Source organism: Oryctolagus cuniculus, chromosome 3, assembly GCF_964237555.1.
Source record: "Oryctolagus cuniculus chromosome 3, mOryCun1.1, whole genome shotgun sequence".
Lineage (NCBI taxonomy): Eukaryota > Metazoa > Chordata > Mammalia > Lagomorpha > Leporidae > Oryctolagus > Oryctolagus cuniculus.
Genome location: NC_091434.1, coordinates 7,974,440 through 7,999,363, shown reverse-complemented (window position 1 = coordinate 7,999,363; position 24,924 = coordinate 7,974,440). Strand labels below are relative to the sequence as shown.

General features: G+C 53.9%; 1 protein-coding gene and 1 long non-coding RNA gene across 9 annotated transcripts in view; both read left to right on the top strand.

Annotated features, from left to right (window-relative positions):
• Positions 1-24,924, top strand: part of ARMC9 (armadillo repeat containing 9) — a 123,883-nt gene that overhangs the window by 18,821 nt on the left and 80,138 nt on the right. For 5 of the 8 annotated variants that reach the window (XM_070070074.1, XM_051848089.2, XM_051848088.2 and 2 more), the window contains 5 exons: positions 836-928; positions 4,644-4,668; positions 11,230-11,387; positions 14,941-15,039; positions 22,223-22,257. In XM_070070074.1, coding sequence (XP_069926175.1) covers positions 836-928; positions 4,644-4,668; positions 11,230-11,387; positions 14,941-15,039; positions 22,223-22,257 — 410 coding nt within the window. The remainder of the gene's footprint in view (positions 1-835; positions 929-4,643; positions 4,669-11,229; positions 11,388-14,940; positions 15,040-22,222; positions 22,258-24,924) is intronic. The other 3 variants (XM_070070072.1, XM_070070071.1, XM_070070070.1) reach the window with 3 other exon arrangements.
• On the top strand, positions 15,070-21,431 carry LOC138848915 (uncharacterized). Its single transcript, XR_011387062.1, has 2 exons — positions 15,070-17,533; positions 19,655-21,431. It is a non-coding gene; the product is annotated as an uncharacterized lncRNA (long non-coding RNA).

The window sequence follows — 24,924 nt, the reverse complement described above, 5'->3', positions numbered from 1 at the left end:
GTGGTGAACAAGCCCGTGTCCCACACCGGGGGCCTGCGCTTGGTTCCCGGCTCTGTTCCCGACTCCAGCTTCCCGCTGATGCACAGCCCGGGAGGCAGCAGGGCCGGCGCCAGTAGCCGAGTCCCGGCGCCGCCTGTGGGCCCAGCTGCCGGCTGCCCAGCCCCTGGCCGAGCCCTGGGTGGGAGCCCTCTCTCCTCTGCCTTTAAAAAATAGACTTAAACAAACTAAAGAGCGTAAGGGACGCCGCCTTGAGGAAGACGTGTCTTCACCTTATGTGTCAAGATCCTCGTGTGCTTCACTGGGAAGTGGGTGCTTCTTTCTCCAGCGCTATTGAGAGTTTCTTTCTCAGTGACAAGGCAGAAGCCCCTCCTGATCCCTGGCAGCGGGGCTGCTCGCCGCGGATCGCGGCTTTGTCCTCTCCTTACCCAGGCGAGTGTGTGGAATGAGCCCCTTTCCTTGGGAGACGTCGAATAGCTGGGGGGAACTGTTTGTGTTACGTGTGGCGCATGCGTGCCTGGCTGTACGGGATTATTTTTGGTATTCAGCCTAATAAGGTTACTTCTGCTTGTGTTTAAATCGTGTGGAGCATTCAAATCATGGCCAGGGCTATTTCTGCCTTGCTAATGAACTCTTCTTCCCTCCTGTCGTGGGGCACGGATCTTCTGGTCACAGCGTCCCCAAAAGCTGGTGTCCGTGGGGTCAGCCGCTGGCGAGACCCCTAGCGTTGGGTTCAGCGTTTCTGGCAGCGTTCGGTCACCTGCGGCCACAGCCTGCTGCCGCTGTCAGCATTGGTGATCGCGTTCTCGTTCTTTTGTCTCTCTTTTTTTTTCTTTAGGATTCCTGGACTCCAGAGTTAAAGCTGAAGTTGGAAAAGTTCCTGGCTTTAATCTTCAAAGCCAACAGCACGCCCAAGCTTGTCACCATCTACGTATCCTTGCCGTGCCCACGGAGACTGCCGGTGGTGGGAGCAGGCGTTATGTGGGTGGCGCCGGCTCAGGGGGCCTCCCCAGGAGGGCTGACCGGCTGCTGGGGCTGCCTGCCTGTTCACAGGTGAAGGCGGCAGTACGGGGGGCCAGGAAGGGGCAGTGTCCCCAGCACGGAGTCCCCAAGACTTGGCGAGGGTCTGGGTTTGATGTCACAGCCTGTGCGCTGCCTTGGTGGGCGCAGTCCTGGGCATCGCTGTGCTCTGTGGGGCAGCCGCCAACCGCGTTTCAGGCCCGGGGGCCCTGGCGTGTGGATTGGGCGGACACCTAACTGTCATTCAGGTTGCAGCTTCTTTTTAAACCAGTTACTGCGGTATAATTTACATACCATAAGAATTTCCTATTGTAAGTGTATAATTCAATGATTTTTAGCAGATGTGCAGAGTTGTGCAACTATTACCATAATCCAATTCAAAATGGGGCAGTTGAGGAAAATGGATGTGTTTTAATCTATGTGAAAGGAGCAGAGAGAGAGAGAGAGAGAGATTGATCTCCCGTGAGAGAGAGAGAGAGAGAGGGAGAGAGAGGGAGAGGGAGAGAGAGAGAGAGAGGGAGAGAGAAAGATTGATCCCCCGAGAGAGAGAGAGAGAGAGAGGGAGAGAGAGAGATTGATCCCCCGAGAGAGAGAGAGAGAGAGAGGGAGAGAGAGAGATTGATCCCCCGAGAGAGAGAGAGAGAGAGAGAGAGAGAGAGGGAGAGAGAGAGATTGATCCCCCGAGAGAGAGAGAGAGAGAGAGAGAGAGAGAGAGGGAGAGAGGTTGATCCCCGTCTGCCGGTTCTCTCCCCAGAGGCCAGAGCTGCTGGGCGGGCCCGGCCCGAGCCGGGAGCCGGGAGCCGGGAGCCCGTGTGGGTCTCCTGCAGCAATGCACGTTCGCGGGAACAGAGCCTGGCCTTGAACCCAAGGATGCAGCACTCCCAAAGGCTGGCGGTCGCTGAAGGACGCTCGTCTCTCACTGGGAACGAGGATGCACCACAGGGTCTCGTAGCAGTCTGGGTCGGACGTCGTGCGGTTCTGTTTACGGAAGCTGCAGGCTTTTCCGCCGCAGACGCCCCTGCGTCCTTTCCAGCGCCAGAGCCGTTGGCCGCCTGGGCCTGACTGCGCTCTTGTCCCTAGGATCCCCTGACACTGCCTCCCCCCCCAGCTTCCTCAGCCTGAGGGGCTCCCCACGCCCGCGTCCACGTCCTCGGCCCGGCGGGGGACTGTGCACGGCAGACCCAAGTGCAGCTCCTGTGCGCCGGAATGTCCCTCAGGCTCTCGGGCAGGGACCTCCCCGTACCCACTCACCACAACGTTTGCACGATGGCTCCGCCTTCTTAGATTTCCACAAACCGGCAGTGCTTCCCAGTGAAATTACGACTTTTCGGACTTGGCTTACAATTATTTTAATATTATAACAAGCTTAAAACTTATGGGTGCCCATCTGTTAAAAACCTAAATGAGGAGCCAGCGCTGTGGCAAAACAACTTCAGCTGCCACCTGCGTCCCATGTGGGTACCGATTTGAGTCTTGGCTGCTCCACTTCCCGTCCAGCACCCTGCTAATGTGCCTGGGAAAGTGCCAGAAGGTGGCCCCAGTGCTTAGGTCCCTGCACCCACGGTGAGAGACCTGCATGAAGCTCCTGGCTGCTGGCTTTGGCCTGACCCAGCCCCGGGCATTGCCACCACTTGGGGAGTGAACCAGCGGATGGAAGGTCCCTGTCCCTGTCCCTGTCCCTGTCCCTCTCCCCCTCCCACTCCCTCTCCCTCTCCCTCTCCCTTTCCCCCTTTCAAATAAAGAAAAATCTTTAAAAAAAGAAAACAGAAAGAGGCACCTAAATGTAAGTAAAGAATCTGAACAAAATGGTTTCTATGGTAGATGGTTTAATCACACTGGTAACGGAACAGCGTGTTAGAACTGGAACCCCGGCTGTGGGGAGAGGGTGAACATTAGGGTCAGACGTGGACTTGCTTGCAGCGCTTGCTGCCTGCGAGCTTGGTGTTCGGGTTTTAGGGCTCCGCACCTTTCCTCCTGGTCAGGGAGCTGAAGCAGTCCCCTTTGCCTTCCTTGGCGTGTGGACGTCTCTGTAGTTCGGTTCAGCACATGAAGCTTCTCTGGGATGAATCTTGTGCTGGGGAATGAGGATGCAAAGGACAGCCAAGGCCCAGTCTTAGCTGGGTTGGGGTGTGGAGAGTAGAATGGGAATGTGCGAGGCAGACCGAGTGAGGGCCGGGAGGACCAGGTAGGAGGAGCGGCCTGCGTAAAGGCGCTGAGACAGTGTTCGGGCAGCGCTGAAGAATGGGATGTGGCTGGAGCAGAAGGCTCGGCACGGAGCCGGAGGCCTTGGCGGTCACCAGGGTTTGTGAGAGCAGCAGGAGCCTTGAGAGCATTTTAAGCAGAAGGACATGGCTGTATTGACCCCCAAAATTCCTTTTTTAAATTCCTGACTATAAGTTGATCATATTTCTTATAGAAAATCTGCAAAGCACAAAAATGAATTTATTTTTATACACCACCCCAAAGCATGCAGTGTTTATGATAGACATAGATGTGTACATGTAAGTGTAGATTTCAGAATGTTTTTATCAAACGACGAGAGCATTTACACGTATCATTCCATAGTCTTCACAAACTGTCATCTTGAGTTGCCTGAGAAGGTAACTTGCCACGTGACCTGACAGTTCCGTCAGCTACGCCCCGAGAGAAGTGACACCTGCCCACACAGGTCACACGTCAGGTGCACAGCAGTGTTCTTCCTCATAGCCCGAGAGCACCACCCCCCGGGTGTGTGCCCCGTGGTGGTGGGTAAGCAAAATGTGGTCTTTCTGCACAGCGGGTTACTTGCCCGTAAAGAGAAATGAAGAACTGATTCGTGCTTGGCGTACGTGCACTCCGTGAACGTGTGCTAAGTGAGAAGAGCCAGACCGCAGAGGCCACACGGCGCGTGATTCCATCTGTGTGAAGAGCCCAGCAGGGGTGGATCTTCCAGCTTTGTTTGAACAGGGGCAGAGTTGGATCAGGGCTGCCAGGGCTGGAGGAAGGGGAGTAAGATCAGCGGTGCGTGGCTTCTCTGGGGGATGGTGAAAATGTTGTGGAAGCGATTACAGTGACGTTGCACAACTCTGACCACACTGAAAACCATTGAAGTGTCTACTTGAAGTAAATTGTGCTGTGTGTGAATCCAGCCAATCCCAGTGAATCAGGAAAACTTGAGATAAGGTCAAGAAAACCACTTAAAACATTGGCCTCCGACTGTGCAGCCAGACACGGGCTGAGGTTTGAACCCAGGCGGCCGGCTGCAGGGCCCGCGGTCCTGGCTGCTATGCTGTGCTGTGTTGGTCCCATCTGTTTGCTCAGGACAAAGCTTTAGAAGTGGAGTTCCAGTGCTCAAAGGTGTGGCTGCAGATTTGCAGTGGCGGAGCATTTTGGTCGTGGTGGGGAAGGCCGGTTGGAGGCTTGAAACGATGCAGAGCTTGGGCTTAACGCTTAGAATTGAGAGGGAGGAAGAGGGTTTGCTTGGGCCGGAGTCTGCCCAGCCTCGGGAAGTCACTCAGAAGAGCAGCCCGTGGAAGTCCTGGTTGCCGGGCTGAAGTGCTTTCTCAAGTTGGCCGGCCACACGATGTCAGATACACCCTGCATCCTGCGTCCTGACGCCTGTTTTCCTGAACTCCCCCTCATCCCAGCAGGAGAACGGACAAAGCAACAAAGGTATGTCACCTGGGTTGAAAGCTCTGTGACAGCAACTTTGCCTACTGGAGTTTAGGTCGGGAGCGTAGGACGGGGGTGGAGAGAATCGTGGACTTGCTGAGTGAGGGCTGTCTGAGGCCGTCTATTGATGAAGTGCTTTGCAATCGTATTTATCCACAATTTCTTGTGGCCCACTTTTCAGGATGGCTACTATGAGGATACTTCAAAAAGTGTGTGTGGAGTCCAGTGTTGTAGCTCAGTGGGTTAAACCACCGGCTGCCACACCGGCATCCCATCTGCGCACTGGCTGGAGTCCCGGCTGCTCCACTTCTGGTCCAGCTCCCTGTTAATGCCCCTGGGAAAGCAGTGGAAGGTGGCCCAGGCCCGTAGGCCCTTGCACCCATGTAGGAGACCCGAATGGAGTTCCAGGATCTGGCTTCAGCTTCGCCCAGGCCTGGCTGTTGTAGCCTTTTGGGAGTGAACCTGCAGATGGAAGATCTCTCTCTTTCTCTGTCTCTTCCTCTGTAATCCTGTCTTTCAAATAAGTAAATAAGTCTTCAAAAAAAAAAAAAAAAGTTTGTGGAAAAATATGTTTACTTTGAATAATTGAAATAATTGAAATCCATATATCACTTTTTCAGAATACTCGTTTTCTGTGAATGTTTCGAAGAATCCGTGTATGCATGGATTTAAAAAAAAAATTGTGCTAAGATAAATTATCTTCTGATTCCACTTCCATGGACTTTTGACATACCCTAGTGTCGTTAGCTTCGTATCAGATAACCGTCACGGAGAAGCTAGGGCGTCCAGGTGATGTGCCAAAGGCAGGTAACTGTGGCAGCCCGGTCGGAGACAGGGTGCGGCACCTGTGTGAGGTGTCTGTAACTTTTACCTTGAACTCGCCCAGTGGGGTCTTATCACGGTAGCAGCATGGGGTACCCGGTTGTTCTAGTCCCTTTTCTGTGGCTCTATGTGAATTCCATAGCCTGAGTGATTTCTAAAGAACAGAGGTTCGTTTGGCTTATGGTTCTGGAGGCCCAAGGTCACAGGGCCACATTTGGGGAGGGTCTGCTTGCTGGCGGGGACTCTGCAGGATCCTGAGGCGGCGCGGGGCACCCCATGGCACGAGGGGTACATGTGAGAGACGGGGCCAGACTGCCTTTCGTGAGGGCCCCCGCCAAGGCGCTCATCAGCCCGGGGTGGGGCTCTCATGGGTGAGACCCTCCTGCTCAGCTCTCCGAGGGCCCGTCTGCTCTCATCTCATACCTCACACTGGGGATCCAGTTTCAACATAAATTGTGGTGGGGGACATTCATTCAGACCATGACACCATTTTTTTTTATAATTTTAATAATTTATTTGAAAGAGTGACAGAGATCTTCCACCTGCTGGCTCACTCCCCAATGGCTGTGATAGCTAGGCCAGGCCAGGCCCACCAGGAGCCTGGAGCTCCGTCCAGGTCCCCCATGTGAGTGGCAGGGACCCACGCACTTGAGCCGTGATCTGCTTCCCCAGGTGGATTGGCAGGAGCTGGATCAGAAGTGGAGCTGCTGGGGCTCCAGACAGCACTCAGATGGCATGGAATGCCGACCTCACAGGCAGCGGCTTCACCCACTGCACCCACACACTGAACGCAGTGTGCTGTCAGGAGCCAACTGTAGGCTGGCACCGCGGCTCACTAGGCTAATCCTCCACCTTGCGGCACCGGCACACCGGGTTCTAGTCCCGGTCGGGGCGCCGGATTCTGTCCCGGTTGCCCCTCTTCCAGGCCAGCTCTCTGCTGTGGCCCGGGAGTGCAGTGGAGGATGGCCCAGGTGCTTGGGCCCTGCACCCCATGGGAGACCTGGAGAAGCACCTGGCTCCTGCCTTCAGATCAGCGCGGTGCACCAGCCGCAGCGTGCCAGCCACGGGCGGCCATTGGAGGGTGAACCAACGGCAAAGGAAGACCTTTCTCTGTCTCTCTCACTGTCCACTCTGCCTGTCAAAAAAAAAAAAAAAAAAAAAAAAAAAAAGAAGAAGCCAACTGTGTCTCTGACAAGTGGCCCAGATCGATGTGGGAGGGCGTGTGCGGAGAAGAGCCCGTGTCTGGGGGTGGAATTTCAGTGAGGGGACCACAGTTTTCAAGCCTTCATTAGGTTCAGTTTTCACTGGGCTTCCTGGAGGTGACCCAGCAGAATGTCCACGAGCTGAGCCTGGCAGGCTCTGTGTGTCTGGCTCGGTGCCCCTGCACTGCACCCTTTCTTTTAATTGTCACGGAGATCAGAGATTAGTGGTAGTCCCCACTGAGTAGCAGGGCAGCCAGTTGTCACCCCTTGTCCCCTCCTCACAGTGGTCATCGCAGACATGCCCCAGTTTAATTCTTCATACGGGTGTTTTTTTTTTTTTTTTCCCTTAAGATTTATTTATTTATTTATTTGAAAGAGTTACACAGAGAGAGGAGAGGCAGAGAGAGAGAGGTCTTCCATCTGCTGGTTCACTCCCCAGATGGCCACAATGGCCAGAGCTGTGCTGTCCGAAGCCAGGAGCCACGAGCTTCTCCTAGGTCTCCCACGCCAGTGCAGGAACCCAAGGACTTAGGCCATCTTCCACTGCATTCTCAGGCCATAGCAGAGAGCTGGATTGGAAGTGGAGCAGCCGGGACTCGAACTGGCACTCATATGGGATGCCAGCACTGCAGGCGGTGGCTTTACCTGCTATGTCCCATGGGTGTTGTTTTTAAATGAACTGGGTGGGTGAAATCATTATTCTGGGTTTTATTAGGAAGGTTTCATGAGTAGATGGAGATTTTCCCATAAATTTTTAAAGAAGGCAAGAAAAGTGCTTGCATAAAATTCTCCCAAAAGGAATTGCTTTAACAAATGGTATTAGAATGAAAACTTAGGTAGGCAGCATGGCACTCTGAATTGTTACTTTTCCCTACCCATTAAAGAGATACGGAAGTATCTTCTGGCGTTAACTGATCCATTATTTCTGGAGTAGGATCCTGAAGCAATGTATTTTAGAATGATGACCTATGTTTTTTGTGTGTGTGTGTGTTTTTGTTGGTTTTTTTTTCTTTTCTTTTTTTTTTTTTTTTTTTTGACAGGCAGAGTGGACAGTGAGAGAGAGAGACAGAGAGAAAGGTCTTCCTTTGCCATTGGGTCACCCTCCAATGGCTGCCGCAGCCGGTGTGCTGCGGCTGGCGCACCGCGCTGATCCGATGGCAGGAGCCAGGTACTTATCCTGGTCTCCCATGGGGTGCAGGGCCCAAGCACTTGGGCCATCCTCCACTGCACTCCCGGGCCACAGCAGAGAGCTGGCCTGGAAGAGGGGCAACCGGGACAGAATCCGGCGCCCCGACCGGGACTAGAACCCGGTATGCCGGCGCCGCAAGGCGGAGAATTAGCCTAGTGAGCCGCGGCGCTGGCTGACCTATGTTCTTAATAATTACATTTTCATCCTTAATTTGTGGGTTAGCAACATAGCAGAGGCCACTTCTGTCTGAATACGAAGAGGAAAGAATAGGTCATTACAGAGCGAGTGATGGTAGGTTTTTATATTAGGTTAGAAGAGTAGTCCCATATTTAAAATTGGTCATTTTATCTTGAGCAGCCAAGGGGTTTGTAAAATTAAAATCTCATTTACTCAAAAAAAAAAAAAAGACAGTAAAGACAGTGTCCCTAAATGCAGAAGAAAAGTAAAAGGAAAGGGCGGGGCTTCGTTGGGCAGCACCGCATCCTGTACTGGCGTGCTAGGCTGAGCTCTCACCCAGCTCGTGTTAATGCCCCGGGAGGCAGCAGAAGGTGGCCCGGGTGCTTGGGCCCCTGCCGCCCATGTGGGAGACCTGGGTGAAGCTCCTGGCTCCTGGCTTCAGCCTGGCCCAGACCTGGCTGTTGTGGCTGCTTCAGGGGTGAGCCAGTGAGTGGAAGATCTCTCTCTCTCTCTCTCTCTCTATCTATCTCTATCCTCTCTCTCTCTGTCACTGTGCCTTTTAACAGGCAAAGAAAACCTTAAAAAATAATGAAAAAAGAGTTCAGGTCCTGTTTGTAGCTGCCCAAGACACCGTAAGGTGAGGTCTCTAGTTAGGAGCTGTGCCTGGGCCAGGTGGTGTGTTTGGAAATGACCACTCACCTGCAAGGCAGAATCCTGTATGGGCACCAGTTCAAGTCCCGGCTGCTCCACTTCCAATCCAGCTCTCGGCTATGGCCTAGGAAAGCAGTGGAAGATAGCCCAAGTGCTTGGGCCCCTGCACCTTCTCATTCCCAGAGGCTCGGGCGGGTAGGTGGCTTTTCCCTCAGTTGTGCCACACTTTGAACTTGTCACAAATTCTAGTTCTCCTTTTCCAAGGCAGAAGTCCCCGGATGCTCCCTTAGGTGTAGCCAGATGCTCAATGAGATTCTGTTGCTATTATGAAATGCCGGAAACAACTAACTTAGAAGAGAAGAGGTTCAGTTACCATTCTGGAGGTGCAGGTCTGATATGGGGAGCCCCCTTGGCCTGGTCTCTGCGCAGGATCTAGCCTGTGCCCGGGAGCCGAGGTAGGTGGAGTCAAGCCCAGGCCTTGCACAGCCTGCTTTCTGACGATGTGGCCGAAGGACTTGCCGCTAGACCTCCCTCCTAGAGTCTCACCTCCCAGTAACACCACTCGGGACCAAGCCTTCACACGTGTAAAAGAAGTTTGTTCATTCATTCATGAATATGAGGCGGAGCTCCCATGCGCTGGTTCACTCCCCTGATGTGTGCAGGAGCAGGGTCTGGGCCAGGCTGGAGCTCGAAGCCAGGAACGCAGGCCAGGGCTCCCCCGTGGGCGGCAGGAGCCAGTCACTTGAGCCATCACTGCTGCCCCCAGGGTCCGCATCGGCAGGAAGTTGGGACCAAGCCTTTAACACGGGGGCTCTTAGGGACACCCGGGCCCTACCCAGATCAGCCCGCTCCTGAAGGAAGAGTTCCTCTGTGCAGCCCCTCTGTCGTGTTGGTGACTGGGGAGGTCACTGGCCGTTGGTACATATAGAGAAAGCACCGATGTTCTCTAATATTTAATACGAGAGTGTGGGATTATGAACGATATTCTACAGACTTTCCATCTTTGGATGTCTCAATGTATGTCATTTTGAATTCTGCATGTAGGACAAACACTGATAGTAGTGTAGATTTAATATATGGTAAGAGTCAGAGGAAGGTCGTGGGCCCCTGTCCTCATGGCGTTTAAGAAGCAGCATTCCCAGAGATGTCTTCCAGGGCTTCCAGTCCCGGGTGTAATGTCTTTTTTTTTTTTTTTTTTTTTTTTTTTACAGGCAGAGTTAGACAGTGTGTGAGAGAGACAGAGCGAAAGGTCTTCCTTTGCTGTTGGTTCACCCCCCAAGTGGCCGCTACGGCCCGAAGCCAGGAGCCAGGTGCTTTCTGGTCTCCCATGTGGGTGCAGGACCCAAGGACCTGGGCCATCCTCCACTGCACTCCTGGGCCACAGCAGAGAGCTGGCCTGGAAGAGGGGCAACCGGGACAGAATCTGCCGCCCCAACCGGGACTAGAACCCGGAGTACCGGCGCTGCAGGCGGAGGATTAGCCAAATGAGCTGTGGCGCCAGCCTCGGGTGTAATGTCTTAAAGTGACTTTAATCCTGAGGCTGAACAATAACAGTGATTATGATAGTGATGATAAAAGTTCTTTATTATGTGATATTTTGGGTTTCGTGGTTAAAGATTTTTCTTCTGCACAGAAACATGAAAAGGTTTGAAATGCAGTTTGCATGTGGTGGCCTTTCTGCTGTTGGGGACGCAAGTTAGGGCGGACAGTGGGTCTCACCCTCAGGCGTGCATCAGTGCCCTCTGGGGAGTTTATTAAAAGTAGAGGTTCTCCAGGCTGGCACTGTGGCATAGTGGTAAAGCCACCACCTGCAAGGCAGGATCCTGTATGGGCGCCAGTTCAAGTCCTGGCTGCTCCACTTCCAATCCAGCTCTCGGCTATGGCCTAGGAAAGCAGTAGAAATGGCCCAAGTCTTTGTGCCCCTGCACCCGCGTGGGAGACCCGGAAGAAGCTCCTGGCTCCTGGTTCTGGATCAGCTCAGCTCCAGCTGTTGCGGCCATTTGTGGAGTGAACCAGCGAATGGAAGACCTCTCTCTTAGCCGGGATATGAACTGGTGCCCATATGGGATGCCGGCACCGCAGGCGGTAGCTTACCCGCTCCGCCCCAGCGCTGGCCCCACAGGAGGCTCTAATTCCACTTAGAACGAACTGGCCTGCACCAGGCTCAGTGCGAAAACTGAGAAAGACACGGGTCTGTGGTCCAACCATTCTGTGAGCCGAGCGTAGAAATCAACATTCATTTTGCTTGGACATTTCCTGGGGCTCAGTGCAGGAAGCAGGCTTGGCAGAGAGCCGGCAGTGATTGGGTAGCGCGTCACAGGCAGGTCGGTTTGCCTCAGGGGCCTTGTCTGAAGGCGGCTGAAGTGGAAGTTAGGTGTTGAGCACCAGGAGTGTCCGTGTCCTTGGGAACAGCAGGTGCGGCGACCGGAGGCCCGCTGAGCCCTGGAGAAGAGCGCAGCTGTGACTCTCTGGGCTCTGTTGCTGTCCTCTCGGTTTGTTTTATGTAACCTGTCTCCCTAGAAGTGTTGCAGCAGCTGCACCAGCAGCTGGTGGAAGCCGAGCGCCGGTCAATGACGTACCTGAAGCGGTACAATAAGATCCAGGCCGACTACCACAATCTCATCGGAGTCACGGCGGAGCTGGTGGATTCCCTGGAGGCCACAGTCAGTGGCAAGATGGTAAGAAAGACCCCAAATTGTGTCTGTCTGTCTGGAGATAAGAGAAGTATTATGGGTGTGGTCACTCCTGGGTTCCCCTAGTTTTCTTTTAGTACTAATATGTTTTTGTTTTTATCTACTTAGAAGGCAGAGAGACAGAGAAAAACGGAGATTTTTCCATCTGCTAGTTCACTTCCCGAAAGCCTGCAACAGCCAGGACTGGGCCGTACTAGAACTAGGAGCCCAGGACTGGGCCGTACTAGGACTAGGAGCCCAGGACTGGGCCGTACTAGAACTAGGAGCCCAGGACTGGGCCTTACTAGAACTAGGAGCCCAGGACTGAGCCGTACTAGGACTAGGAGCCCAGGACTGGGCCGTACTAGAACTAGGAGCCCAGGACTGGGCCGTACTAGAACTAGGAGCCCAGGACTGGGCCGTACTAGGACTAGGAGCCCAGGACTGGGCCGTACTAGAACTAGGAGCCCAGGACTGGGCCTTACTAGAACTAGGAGCCAGGACTGGGCCTAGTACTAGGACTAGGAGCCAGGACTGAGCCGTACTAGAACTAGGAGCCCAGGACTGGGCCGTACTAGGACTAGGAGCCCAGGACTGGGCCTAGGACTAGGACTAGGAGCCCAGGACTGGGCCGTACTAGAACTAGGGGCCCAAAACTGGGCCTAGGACTAGGACTAGGAGCCCAGAACTGGGCCTAGGACTAGGACTAGGAGCCCAGGATCCAATCCAGGTTTCCTACACCTTGACGGCAACGTGAGTCATTGTCTGCTGCCTCCCAGGTGGACGTTAGCAGGAGACTGGAGTGGGAAGCAGAGGCAGGACTTGAACCCAGGCGCTCTGAGGTGGTTCAGGGCCATCTGAACCAGTGGGCTAACCATCCCTGTACCTTAGTCTTCATGTCAGCAAGGAAGAAGTCATCTGGCAACAGTCAAGAAAATCGCGTGGGTGCAAGGAAGTGAGAGAGAAGAGCCCTGGCCTGTGGGATGAGCACTGACCATCATGCCCTGGTCTGTGTCCTGCTGCCTTCCTGAAGCCTGCTAAGCTCAGAGTTTTTGATCGGTTCTCCCGTATTCTAGATCTGCCAGTCATGGTGTTTAGTGGCACGTTTGGGTCTTCTCGTTTCTCCTGACGTCTGTCATCAAGACCTGTGGGACACTGCTGTCGTGTGATCGCGGGCATCTCCGTCTCCTTCCTGACTTTATGGACTTCTGTGTTTCACTAAAAAAACACGAGAAAGTGCAATAAGATCTCTTTGTGGAGATAGGAATTTTCAGCACTGGGGCAGGAGTCGTGAGATACGCCTCCACGCAGCCGGGGGGGCAGGGTGAAGCCAGGTGTGTCCCTGGGCAGGTGCAGTCGTGAGCAGGCCGTCAGGGTGAGCTTGGCTTGAAAGAGATGAGGGAACTAGTTATGCAGTCCTCAGAGAGAAGAGAGTTCTGGACCAGAGGTGCAGCCCGTGCAGAGGGCTCCGTGTCTGTGTGTGGCGCCTGGGCTGGTGAGGGAGGGAGGAGGTGGCGTGAGGCAGAGTGAGGCCGCTGGAAGCCTGGGGCATGATGCAGGGCAAGGTCTGACAGCTGTGACAGCGTCACCCGACCACTGCTGCAGAGCCTCCTACAGCCCTGTCCAGTGCTGTATTCTGAGCCCCCCAGGCCGCTGCTCCCAGGAGCAGTGTGGAGGCAGGGACCGTCACCGACAGGAGGCCTGGTGACCAGGGCGGTGTTGGGGGGGTCCTGAGTGAGGCAGGAGAGGTGCCTCCTGGATGTAGATGCGCTTGCAGCCGGCAGTGGCCAGGCTGACTCCTGGGGTTTGGCCTTCGGCGCTGGAAAGGTGGCCTCGCCACCAGCTGAGACAGGAGGGCCCTGGGCTGGAGGGAGTTTGTTGGAAACTGAGAATTCAGTTTTATTATTTCTTTGTTAGTTTGTATGAAAGGTGGAGCAACAGAGAGAAAGGGGGAGATTGATTCGGCATCTGTCGAGTCACTCCCCAAATGGCCACAAATCTGGGGCTGGACCAGGACAAAGGCAGGAACCAGGAACTCCATCCGTATTTCCCACGTGGCAGGCAGGGTCCCAAGTACTTGAACCATCATCCCCTGCCTCCCAGGCGCATGAGCAGGGAGCTGGATCGGAGGGAGAGTCGGGACTCCAACCCAGACAAGCCAGTGTGGGATTCGGGCACCCTAAACGTCAGCTTAGCCCGCCATGCCACAGCGGCCGCCCCACGTAGCTTTTTACTGGAATGGATTTTTGCTGTTCTGTCCGGTGCCAAAGGCCTCTGGGCTCTTGTGGAAGCACGGCACACGAAGCTGCCACACCTTGGTGGCTGTGGCCGGGTGGCCGGAGCGTGAGCTCGTGGCTGAGAGCTGCAGGGTGACGCGGGGAAGGTGGAGAGGTAAAGATCAGGGCTCTGCAGGCCGTGCTGAGGGTCTGTGCCTTATCCTGTAGTTTGTGGAAGCCACTCAAATGTGTGATTTATCTATTTGTTAATTTTTTTAAAGATTTATTTATTTGACAGAGTTACAGACAGTGAGAGAGAGACAGAGAGAAAGGTCTTCCTTCCCTTGGTTCACTCCCCAAATAGCCACCTCGGCCGGAGCTATGCTGATCCGAAGCCAGGAGCCAGGTGCTTCCTCCTGGTCTCCCATGGGGTGCAGGGCCCAAGGACCTGGGCCATCCTCCACTGCCTTCCTGGGCCACAGCAGAAAGCTGGCCTGGAAGAGGAGCAGCTGGGACTAGAACCGGCGCCCATATGGGATGCTGGCGCCACAAGCAGAGGATTAACCTAGTGAGCCACGGCGCCGGCCCCAAAATGTGTGTTTTAAACGTTAGAATTTTTAAAGTGATGAGTTTTAAGAAAATTTTTTAAAATAGCACATTTTAACTTTTCTTTAAGACAAAAAAGTACCAGAAATAAAAAAAAATGGCTCAGTAAGCCCAAAAAAGAATATTCATTGAGTTAGAGAATTCAAAGTGTGTAGACGGAACTGAAAAGTGGGCATCTTCTTTTTGCCCTCTCTTCTGTTAGAGTAACTGCTGCCACGCTGGCGTGTGCCTCTCGGAGCCCAGCTGCTGTGGCCCCATCTGCATGGGCTCCTGCTGGAGTCTGGGAGCAGAGACGGGTTTGCAGGAACGCGCGGCAGGGCTGTGACGAGGCCCCAGGTGTCACGACGGGCAAAGCCTTGAGGCTGGCTCCTCTGGCTCGACTTCAGAGTAAAGACACACGTGTTCGTGGCAGAAAGAGATCTCAGGCCTGGTGCTCTGTCCGCCGTGTGACGGCCCCTGTTGCTTAAATGAACAGAAGTGGCTTGAAATCCGTTCATTGTGTGCAGGATGGTGGAAAACGATCAGGTGGGGTTGTGTCGTTTGAACTGTGATGGCGGTGATGACACACGCGGGGTGCCTACAGCGTTTCCTGGCTGGTCCATGGTTAACTCCGCCCCAGCGCTCCCCTTTCAGGCCAGCCCTTTGCCAGCGCGTCACGGCGTCACCGCGCTGTCGCGGCAGCGCAGGGCGGCAGCCATCAGGCGTCCCTCTCACCCGCTGCGCTCGTGTCCTTGCAGATCACCCCCGAGTACCTGCAGAGCGTGTGCGTGCGCCTCTTCAGTAACCAGATGCGGCAGAGCCTGGCACACAGCGTGGACTTCACGAGGCCTGGGACGGTGAGGCTCTGTGCTCAGAGTGGGGGCCTCTGCTCCGCCCCCCTAATTTATAAAGGAAAATGAAAGGAAGTGTGAAAGTAGCCTTCAAGAAGCTGCATATCAATGGGCTTTTTTTTTTTAAAGATTTATTTATTTAAGATTTATTTTTGGGGGCCAGCTCTGTGGTATAGCAGATTAAGCTGCCATCTGCAGTGCCTGCATCCCATATGGGTGCCAGTTTGGGTCCCAGCTGCTCTGCTTCTGATCCAGCTCCCTGCAATGCACCTGGGAAAGCAGAAGAGGATGGCCCCAGTGCCTGGGCCCTGCACCCACATGGGAGACCCAGATGGAGCTCCAGGCTCCAGCCCGGCCCAGCCCTGGCCGTTGCAGCCATGTGGGAGTGAATCAGTGGATGGAGGATCTCTCTGTCTCTCTCCCTCACTCTCTTTAAAAATATATATTTATTTATTCGTATGAGAGACTCATAGAGATGGAGAGACAGAGAGAGAGAAATGTTTATCCATTGATTCACTCCCCAGATACCTACAAGGGTCAGGGCTGGCCAGGGTGGAGCCAGGAGTCAGGAACTCCATCCGGGTCTCCCACATGGGGGACAGGGACCTTAGTCCTTGGCCATGATCTGTGCCTTCCCAGGTGCATTAACAGGGAGCTGAATTGGAAGCAGGGCTGCAGAATCGAACACGCTCATCTGGGATGCGGCTTTGCAGGCGGTGGCTTCACCACTGTGCCGCGACGCAGGCCCTCAGCTGACCTGGAGGTTTAGAAACTCCCAGAAGGAAGAGAAAGCTGTTTGGAAGGGGGTGCCTGTGGGACAGCCCCCTGGTGGCGGTGAGGGAGAGGCGGCTTCTGTGCAGCCCAGCACAGCTGCTCCATGGCGGGCACCACGAGCCGGGAGCGGTGGGAACGAGGAGGCCTGGATCTCTCAGAGCAGCTGTGCTGGAAGCCGTGGGGGCCTGGGCCCGGCTCGTTTGGTTAAATTTGTCCCTGAAATCATCGCAGACTCACGGAGAAGGTCAAGAGCAGCACAAAGGCCCCTGTATGCCCTTTTCCCGCGTCACCAATTCAGTGTTTACCCTGTTGTTTGTTTACTCTCTCCTCTCCCTCTCTCCCTCCCTCCCTCCCTCTCCTTCTCTCCCTCTCTCCCTCTCTCGCTCTCTCCCGCTCTCCCTCTCCCCCTCTCCCCCCACCCCCAGTCTGATTTCTGAACCAGGTGAGTATCAGCCTTACATAGCACAGTGTTTATTCCTGAATACTTGAGTGTGTGTGAGTCTCCATTTCTTGAGATGAAGAATCCTCTCTTGTGCAGCCATCCAGTTACTAACTTCAGTACACCCAGCAGCAGTGCGGCCTCCACCTCCACACCCAGTTACTAACTTCAGTACACCCAGCAGCGGTGCAGCCTTCTACTCCACACCCAGTTACTAACTTCAGTACACCCAGCGGCGGTGCGGTCTCCTCCTCCACACCCAGTTACTAACTTCAGTACACCCAGCAGCGGTGCGGCCTCCTCCACACCCAGTTACTAACTTCAGTACACCCAGCGGCGGTGCGGCCTCCTCCTCCACACCCAGTCACTAACTTCAGTACACCCAGCGGTGGTACGGCCTCCTCCTCCACACCCAGTTACTAACTTCAGTACACCCAGCGGCAGTGCGGCCTCCTACTCCACACCCAGTTACTAACTTCAGTACACCCAGCGGCGGTGCGGCCTCCTCCTCCACACCCAGTCACTAACTTCAGTACACCCAGCGGCAGTGCAGCCTCCTATCCACACCCAGTTACTAACTTCAGTACACCCAGCGGTGGTACGGCCTCCTACTCCACACCCAGTTACTAACTTCAGTACACCCAGCGGCGGTGCGGCCTCCTCCTCCACACCCAGTTACTAACTTCAGTACACCCAGCGGCGGTGCAGCCTCCACCTCCACACCCAGTTACTAACTTCAGTACACCCAGCGGTGGTATGGCCTCCTCCTCCACACCCAGTCACTAACTTCAGTACACCCAGCGGCAGTGCACCCTCCTACTCCACACCCAGTTACTAACTTCAGCACACCCAGCGGCAGTGCGGTCTTCTACTCTACCCTACTCCACATCCATTTCCCAACTTTGCTAAGCCAGTGATGGCCCTCGCAGCATCTCCCAGCCCCAGGGTCTAGGGTCAGGCATTGCATTAACTTGTCATGGACCCTTAGCCGCTTTAACCGTGAACCTTTCCCCAGTCTGTCTTTGTTTTTGTTATTTTAAAAAATTTGTTTTATTTATTTGAAAGGCGGGGAGACAGCAATCTCCCAGCCATTGGTCCACTCACCAAATGCCTACAACAGCCAGGGCTGGGCCAGGTTGAAGCCAGGATCCTGGAGCTCAGTCTGGCTCTCCCACATGGATGGCAGAGACCCAACTACTTGAGCTGTCACCTGCTGCCTCCCAGGGGCCCCGTTATCAAGAAGCTGCATGGAGAACGGAGCGAGGACCTGAACCCAGGCTCTCTGAGGTGGGATGTAGGCGTCCCAAGCACAGCTTAAGCTGTAGCAACACCTGCCCTTCCTTTGTCTCTGATTCTCATGATGTTGGAGGCCATGATTTCCCCACTTTATGAAAAACAGAACATTTCTCCTTTGGTGTTTGGTGTTCCCTTGTACGTAGACCCAGGCTGTGGCTCCCAGACCCAGTGTCACTCAGGTGCTGCTCTGTCCTTTGTCAGGGAGCACAGCTGGAGGCCCTGGTGTTGAGGCACCAGTGTCTCCCAGGGCCGCCTGATGGGTCAGGACGCACGTCCTTGGAGCTCCCCTGCCACCTGCCTCACCGGCTGGGGTGAAGCTCCTGGGTCAGAGCCATGGCTTTCATTTATTACCATTTTTCAAGATTTATGTTTTTATTTGAAAGGCACAGAGACAGAACGAGCACTGGCCCACTCCCCAAACGGCCACAATGGCGGGGCTGGGCCAGGCCGAAGCCAGAGCCCAGAGCTCCATCCAGGTCTCCATTCACGGCAGGGGCCAAGCACTTTGGTCATCCATCTTCTGTTGCTTTCCCAGGTGCATCAGCAGGGAGCTGGATCAGAAGTGGAGCAGCTGGGACTTGAACCAGCGCTCCCGTACCAGATGCTGGTGTTGCAGACCATGGCTTGCCCCCAGTCCACAACGCCAGCCCCATACTATGAGGGTTTGCATATTAGTGTTGGAATCTGAATAAACAGAGGCCTTTTTTAGTATTTAGAAACAAATTTGTACCCTACCTCATTCTCAAGAAGATTTTTGAAGAATTTTAACCTGAAAATAGAAAATAAAATAAGTAGGGTCTGGTGTCGCTGCTCAGCGATTAAGCTCTCTCTTGTGGTGCTGGCATCCCATATCCCAGTGCCAGTTCGAGTCCCGGCTGCTCCACCTCCCATCCAGCTCCCTGCTCATGCGCCTGGGAAGGCAGTGGGAGACGGCCCGGTACTTGGGCCCCTGCACCCACACGGGAGACCTGGGTGGAGTCCCTACTCCCAGCTTCAGTCTGGCCCAGCCCTGGCCATTGCTGCTATTTTGGGAGTGAACCAGTGGTTGGAAAATCTCTCTCTGTCTCTGTCTCTTTCTGTCTCTGTTTCCTCTCACTTCTGCCTTTCCAATAAGTAAGCAAATCTTAAAAAAAAAAAAAAAGAAGAAGAAGAAGAAGTAAATAAATTGTGTTTAAAGGAAAATAAAGGTAGGAAGATGATAGTAAGGCTGGCTAAAAAAAAATATTTATTTTTTTTTCTTTTTTCTTTTTTTTTTTTTTCTCTGCCTGAAGTGCTATGCCCCTATCTCTGCCAGGAACATCTACTTCTTTTTTTTTTCTTTTTCTTTTCTTTTCTTTCTTTTTTTTTTTTTTTTTTTTTTTTTTTTTTTTTTTTTTGGCAGGCATAGTGGACAGTGAGAGAGAGAGAGACAGAGAGAAAGGTCTTCTTTTTGCCGTTGGTTCACCCTCCAATGGCCGCTGTGGCCGGCGCGCTGCGGCTGGCGCATTGCGCTGATCCGAAGGTAGGAGCCAGGTGCTTTTCCTGGTCTCCCATGGGGTGCAGGGCCCAAGCACTTGGGCCATCCTCCACTGCACTCCCTGGCCACAGCAGAGAGCTGGCCTGGAAGAGGGGCAACTGGGACAGAATCTGGCGCCCTGACCGGGACTAGAACCCGGTGTGCCGGCACCGCAGGCGGAGGATTAACCTAGTGAGCTGCGGCGCCGGCCAGGAACATCTACTTCGAAGAACTGAGTGTCCCAATCAAAGGCCATCTCCTCATGCAGAGGCCGTGTGCGTCCTGTCTCTTTGCTCTCTGTTCATGTCCCTGCAGTGTGCACCCAGCAGTGTGCAGCAGGTCTCCCGGACAGTGGGGTGAGGGAGAGAGTAGGAGCAGCCTCAGTGCTTTCCCTGGTACACATACTGGCCCCGTGGCTGATGTCAGCTGCGTGCATAGTGTCACCAAAGGCAGAGCTGGGAAGGAACACAAATGACTCGTCCTCTGCAGGCAAGCCCCCACGGGGCACTGTGGATCCAGCGCACGGTTTTCCTCTTCAAAACCTACCGTGTAAGAACAGGAGTTTGCCGGGTTTTGTTTTGTGACCCGTTTACTCTTCTGTTTTCTTTCTTCCTCAGATGTCATGAGCTCCAGAGGCCAGGGTCCTGTCTGTTTACAGCTCCACCTCTGGTGCTTATCAGGAAGGCTAGCAGAGAGGAGGCGTGCAGTGCATGTGTGCTGAGTGAGTGACGCTCCTGCCAAGTCCCACACGCACAGTCGTTACATCTCCCCAGTAACGCGAGGAGCGGGCAGGAGCTGTCTTCGGGTAGGATGAAGAATCAGCAAGTGGAGATGGAGATGAGTGCAAGCGATTCCCCCAAGTTCCTCCACAGGCAGTGCTAGGAAGGGGACTGAACCGCTCCTGTCTCCCCAGAGCACCGTCCACACTGCATATCGTAGGTGGTGGTTTCAGATCTCACAGGACACCCTGGCTAAAAAATTAATAATTTATTATTAAAAATAATAATTTATAATAATAATAATTTCATTATTAAATGAAACCTGTTTTAAGCTGCTTTTCCCCTGGAAACGCAGGCCAGAGATTTGGCTCTGAGTGTCCCAGCAGCCTGTGCAAAAAGGGAAGCGAGGGAGGGTGGTTGTGCAGTTTGTGTTAGGTAATGCTCACTGAGGCTGGCTGGGATGCTCACCCGGAGCCCTGGCACATCCCCCTGCTGGCTGTCCCCGTGCCCCTGGAGTCCTGGTGTGCCCTCCGGAACACTGATCTCTTCCAAGTAGGTGTGTGACTTTTGTAACTTTAAAGCAAGTTGAAATACATTTTTTTTTAAAAGACCAGAAGGTCAGGCTCCTGCTACAGTGTTCTTTCCGCTGCTGCGACCTGAGTAGTTTCGCTCCTGGGTTGTCACGGAAAGGACACAGCCCTGTGGCCAACAGCAAATGTCCTTGACCACATCCTCTCGGCGAACGCGGCGGTATCTTAGCGACAGCCGCTGTACCCTGGTGGGCAGACAGAGGGGAGAGCTGTGGAGTCACAGAAAAGTGGAGCGCAAAAGTCAAGGGCATTGGCCGCTTTTATAAAGATTCATTTATTTATTTGAAAGAGTTACAGAGGGGGGGAGAGACAGAGACAGACAGACAGAGGGAGACATCTTCGTCTGCTGGTTCACTCCCCAGATGGCCTCAGTGAGTAGAATTGAGCCAGGCCAAAGTCAGGAGCTAGAAGCTTCATCCGGGTCTCCCACGTGTGTGGCAGGGCCCAAGCACTTGAGCCATCATCCGCTGATTTTCCCAGGCCATTGTCAGGGAGTTGGGTTGGAAGTGGAACAGCTGGGACTCAAACCGGCACCCAAATGGGATAAACTGGAGATGCAGGTGGTAGCTTTACCCAGTATGCCATAACACCGACCCCAAATTGGCCATTTTTAAAATGTCAGTAAAGCAGATGTTGGCTGTCCAGGTTTTAGAAAAGTGACTTCCTCACGAGCCCTCAAGGGTGAGGGGCTGGGAGCCGTACTCCCAGGACTGGCTGTGTTGAGCTGTGCACAGGGCATGGTGCCTGTCGTCGCCGGAGGAGTAGAGTGTTTCCAGAGAGAACGGCCTTCTCACAGCAATGGCCTGCAAAGGCTTGGTGGCTTATAGGACCAGTCCATCCTCGCTTCCTTCCCGTTTACTTGCTGATTCATCCAGCACCTAGAGGGTTTCTGGTTCCAGGTAGAAAAGTCCATCATATCTTACGTGGGCAGCATCCTTCTGCCACGTCCCGAGGGGGCAGGGGAAGCTGGCCCAGTGCTGGGAGTCTGGCGACCAATCTCAGAATGAGCACTCACGGGGCCTCGGTCCAGCCCGAGACGTCGGGATCTAGTGCAGAGCCGCAGGGTCCAGAGAGGCCGCAGGCACACAGGCCGTGAACGGGGCTGTCCGTTCAAGCCCCCAGCAGCAGGGAGGGTCACAGGGTGGCTCCCGCGCCCGGCACCAGCTCCAGCAGCTACTGGCTGCTCTCCGTCTTGGCTCCTTGCTTCTCCTCTGCCTATTTTTTTTTTTTCCCTCCTGGAGTTGTTTAAAGCCAATTCCAGATATGTCGTTTGACCTGTGGATAATTCGGTCTGTGTCTCTGACAGGCAACAGAAAACACGGGCCCACAACACTCGGTAAAATTCTCATTAAATTCCTTGGTATCATTACTGCCAATCCCGTCCATATTGAGATTTCCCTTATTTCCTCAAAATACCGATTTCCAGTGGTGTTGAGTCGGTCCACACAGACGTCGCACACTGCGTCTGGTTTTAGGTCTCTCGAATGTGTTTTGACACGTTTAATGTAACACCGCCTGTGGCGGCAGTCTATACAGGGGGACTGCAAGAAGTTCAGGGAAATGCAATGAAAAGATAAGTTTATTTTGGGGTGGAAAAATTCTGAAACACATGCATATGAGGGAACTTAAAGAAATTCATGGAAACTGCGTATTCTGAAAAACTTGCATGGATTTCACTTTTTTTTTTTTTTTTTTCTTGTAGCGTATTACTTTAGCTTTGGTTTGGGCTCCTTTTGAACCCGTGTATGACTCTGCTGGGAGAATGCTGATGGCTTGAGGACGTTGCAGATCTGTCGACCATGTGCCGTCAGACCAGGAAGAACGCGATGCTGCCGACGGTTAACGTGGTCTCTTTTCTTCTGTCCCCTTCCCGCAGGCTTCGACTATGTTACGGGCCTCCTTGGCACCCGTGTAAGTAGTCGCTCTCAGTTACTCTCATTAAGGGGAGCGCTGTCTGTGACCTGGACTGGGAGTCGGCCCAGTTAGTGCCTGGTGCACTGGCATGCCTCGATCTCCACGTTGATGTTAAAGGAGACTGCGGCAACTAGAAACAATGCCATTGAACAGGACTGACCTTTTACTGCTACGTCTGTTTGTTTTGATAAGGTAGCAGCAGATGGAGAAAAACCGGTGCCTTGTTGCCATGGTAACCAACCGACCTGAGTGGGTGTGCCCGTCACGGTGCAGTCAGCAAAGCATTGCATTCATGCCCTGGTCCCAGCCACGGGATGGTTTTGTGTATGCCTGAGCATTTGTATCCGCATCAATTAGGCTGCCGCCCACGAGTGCCTGATGCATGCATACTTCAAGTTGTCGCAGCAAGGACGTGGGGAACCTTGAACCTGCACAAGAGGGCTAGGCTGGGTCCTGTCGGCCCTGGGAGCCGCTTGGTTGGGCAGGGCTGCTGTGCGGTTCCCCAGACTCAGCAGTCCTGCCCCGGCCCTGTCCGAGCCTGACCCTGAGCCTGCTCTGTTCCCTTCTGCCGCCTGGGCAGCAGTGTCCCATAGTGCACACAGGCACACCCTGCTGGGGGCCAGCATGCCACCTCTGCCGGCAGCTCTGCGACCAGGGACTGTGAGGTAGCTCCTCCGGGCCTCGGTCTCCCAGCTGTAAAATGAGAACAGTGGTGGTGACTGTGTTGCAGGGCTGTGGTGAAGCTAAAAATGATTGACACAGACGAGGCGCTCAGCACAGTGCCAGGAGCCTGATCCACTGTTCCCAGCGACACAAGAGGCAGGGCCGCCTGCAGAGGGACAGTGGGGCCAGTCGATGCGGGAGGTTAGGAGGGCAGAGGGGCAGGCCGGTGGGGAGAGGCTGGACCGCGAAGTCCGAGGTAAGCAACCTGCTGCTAGCATTGCCCTCACTGGCACGTGTGTGTGGTTCAAATGCAGAAGCAGCCAGCTGCAGAATGTTACCGAACACAGATTTGCCACTGGAGCTGTTTTGTGTAGGACAAATTCTTCATGTTAAATACTTTCAGAGTTGCAAAAGCAGTACAGAGAATTCCCACTATACTCTTCACTTAGATTCCCCAGTGTTAATATTTCACACAAGCCCGGTAGAGTTACCAGAATCAGAAAACGAACCTGGAGCCAGTTCTGCCATCACGGAGCCAGTACTACCGTCGAGTCCACAGGCTGTCTTCACGGTTTACCGGTTGTCCCGGTCACCCTTGCCCTAGCCTGGGACCCCATGAGGATCAGTGCTGACTCAGCCGCCATGTCTTCTGCGTTTCCTGTCATTTGAAATCCTTCTGGCCGGCACCGCGGCTCAATAGGCTAATCGTCTGCCTGCAGCGCCGGCACCCCGGTTCTATTCCTGGTTGGGGCGCTGGTTCTAGTCCCGGTTGCTCCTCTTCCAGTCCAGGTCTCTGCTGTGGCCCAGGAGTGCAGTGGAGGATGGCCCAAGTGCTTGGGCCCTGCACCCCATGGGAGACCAGGAGGAAGCACCTGGCTCCTGGCTTCAGATTGGCACAGCATGCCGGCCGCAACGCAGCGGCCACTTGGGGGGTGAACCAACTGGAAAAAAAAGGAAGACCTTTCTCTCTCTTACTGTCTAACTCTGCCTGTCAAAAAAAAAAAAAAAAAAAAAGAAAAAAAGAAAAAGAAATCCTTCCTCAGTCTTTGTCTTTATTACCTTGATACTTAGGAAGAATACTACCAGTTATCTGCACAGGACGTTTACAGGTAGCCTCATTTTTAAACCCCCACCGCCTCAGGAAAAGCGTGACCGATGTGCCCACGCCTGTGAGCGCTGCTGGCTGTGGGACATGAGAAGCCCCATCCCCCAGCTGCGAGCCCAGATCTCACCTGCTGCCTCTCTTCTGGTCTTTCTTCTGGACCCGCTAAGCCAATCTCATTTTGTCTTTTAAAAAATAACATTAAAAAAGCTAATGAGAAACCTATTTTTTAAAGATGTATGTGTTTATTTGAAAGGCAGAGTTAGAGAGAGAGTCTTCAGTCCGCTGCTTCACTCCCCAGAGGGCTGCAATGGCCAGGGCTGAGCTAGGCCGAAGCCAGGAACCAGGAGCTTCGAAGAAGAAAATTTAAATTACCCAAAGTGCTGCCGTCCAGGGCTGTCTTGCATCCTAGCAAGAGAAACCTTACATCTTTAGTCTCTTCAACCAGCTCTTTGTGAATCTTGTGCAGTGTCCTTTTTCTACTTTTGTTAAAATTTACGTATTTGAAAGGCAGAATTGGAGAGGGAGAGACGAATCTTCCACGTGCTGGTTCGCTCCACAGATGACCTCAGCTCCATCCGGGTCTCCCACGCGGGTGGCTAGGACCCAAGCGCCTGGGCCGTCTTCTGCCTTCCCAGGCGCATCAGCAGGGTGCTGGAGCGGAAGCGGAGCAGCCGAGGCTCAAACTGGTGTCCATGTGAAGTGCCAGAGTCGCAAGGCAGAGGCTTAACTGGCTGCGCCACGATGCAGAATCCTATGTCTGTGTTTTGGTTTTGTCCCCCGGGCCACTTCCGACCGCCTCCTCCCACCGCCCGCTCCGCTCCTCACCTCGTCCCACCCCTCTGGCGGGGGAGGCACAGTGGCTTCAGGTTCCAGCGTGCCGGTGCTGACGTCTGTGG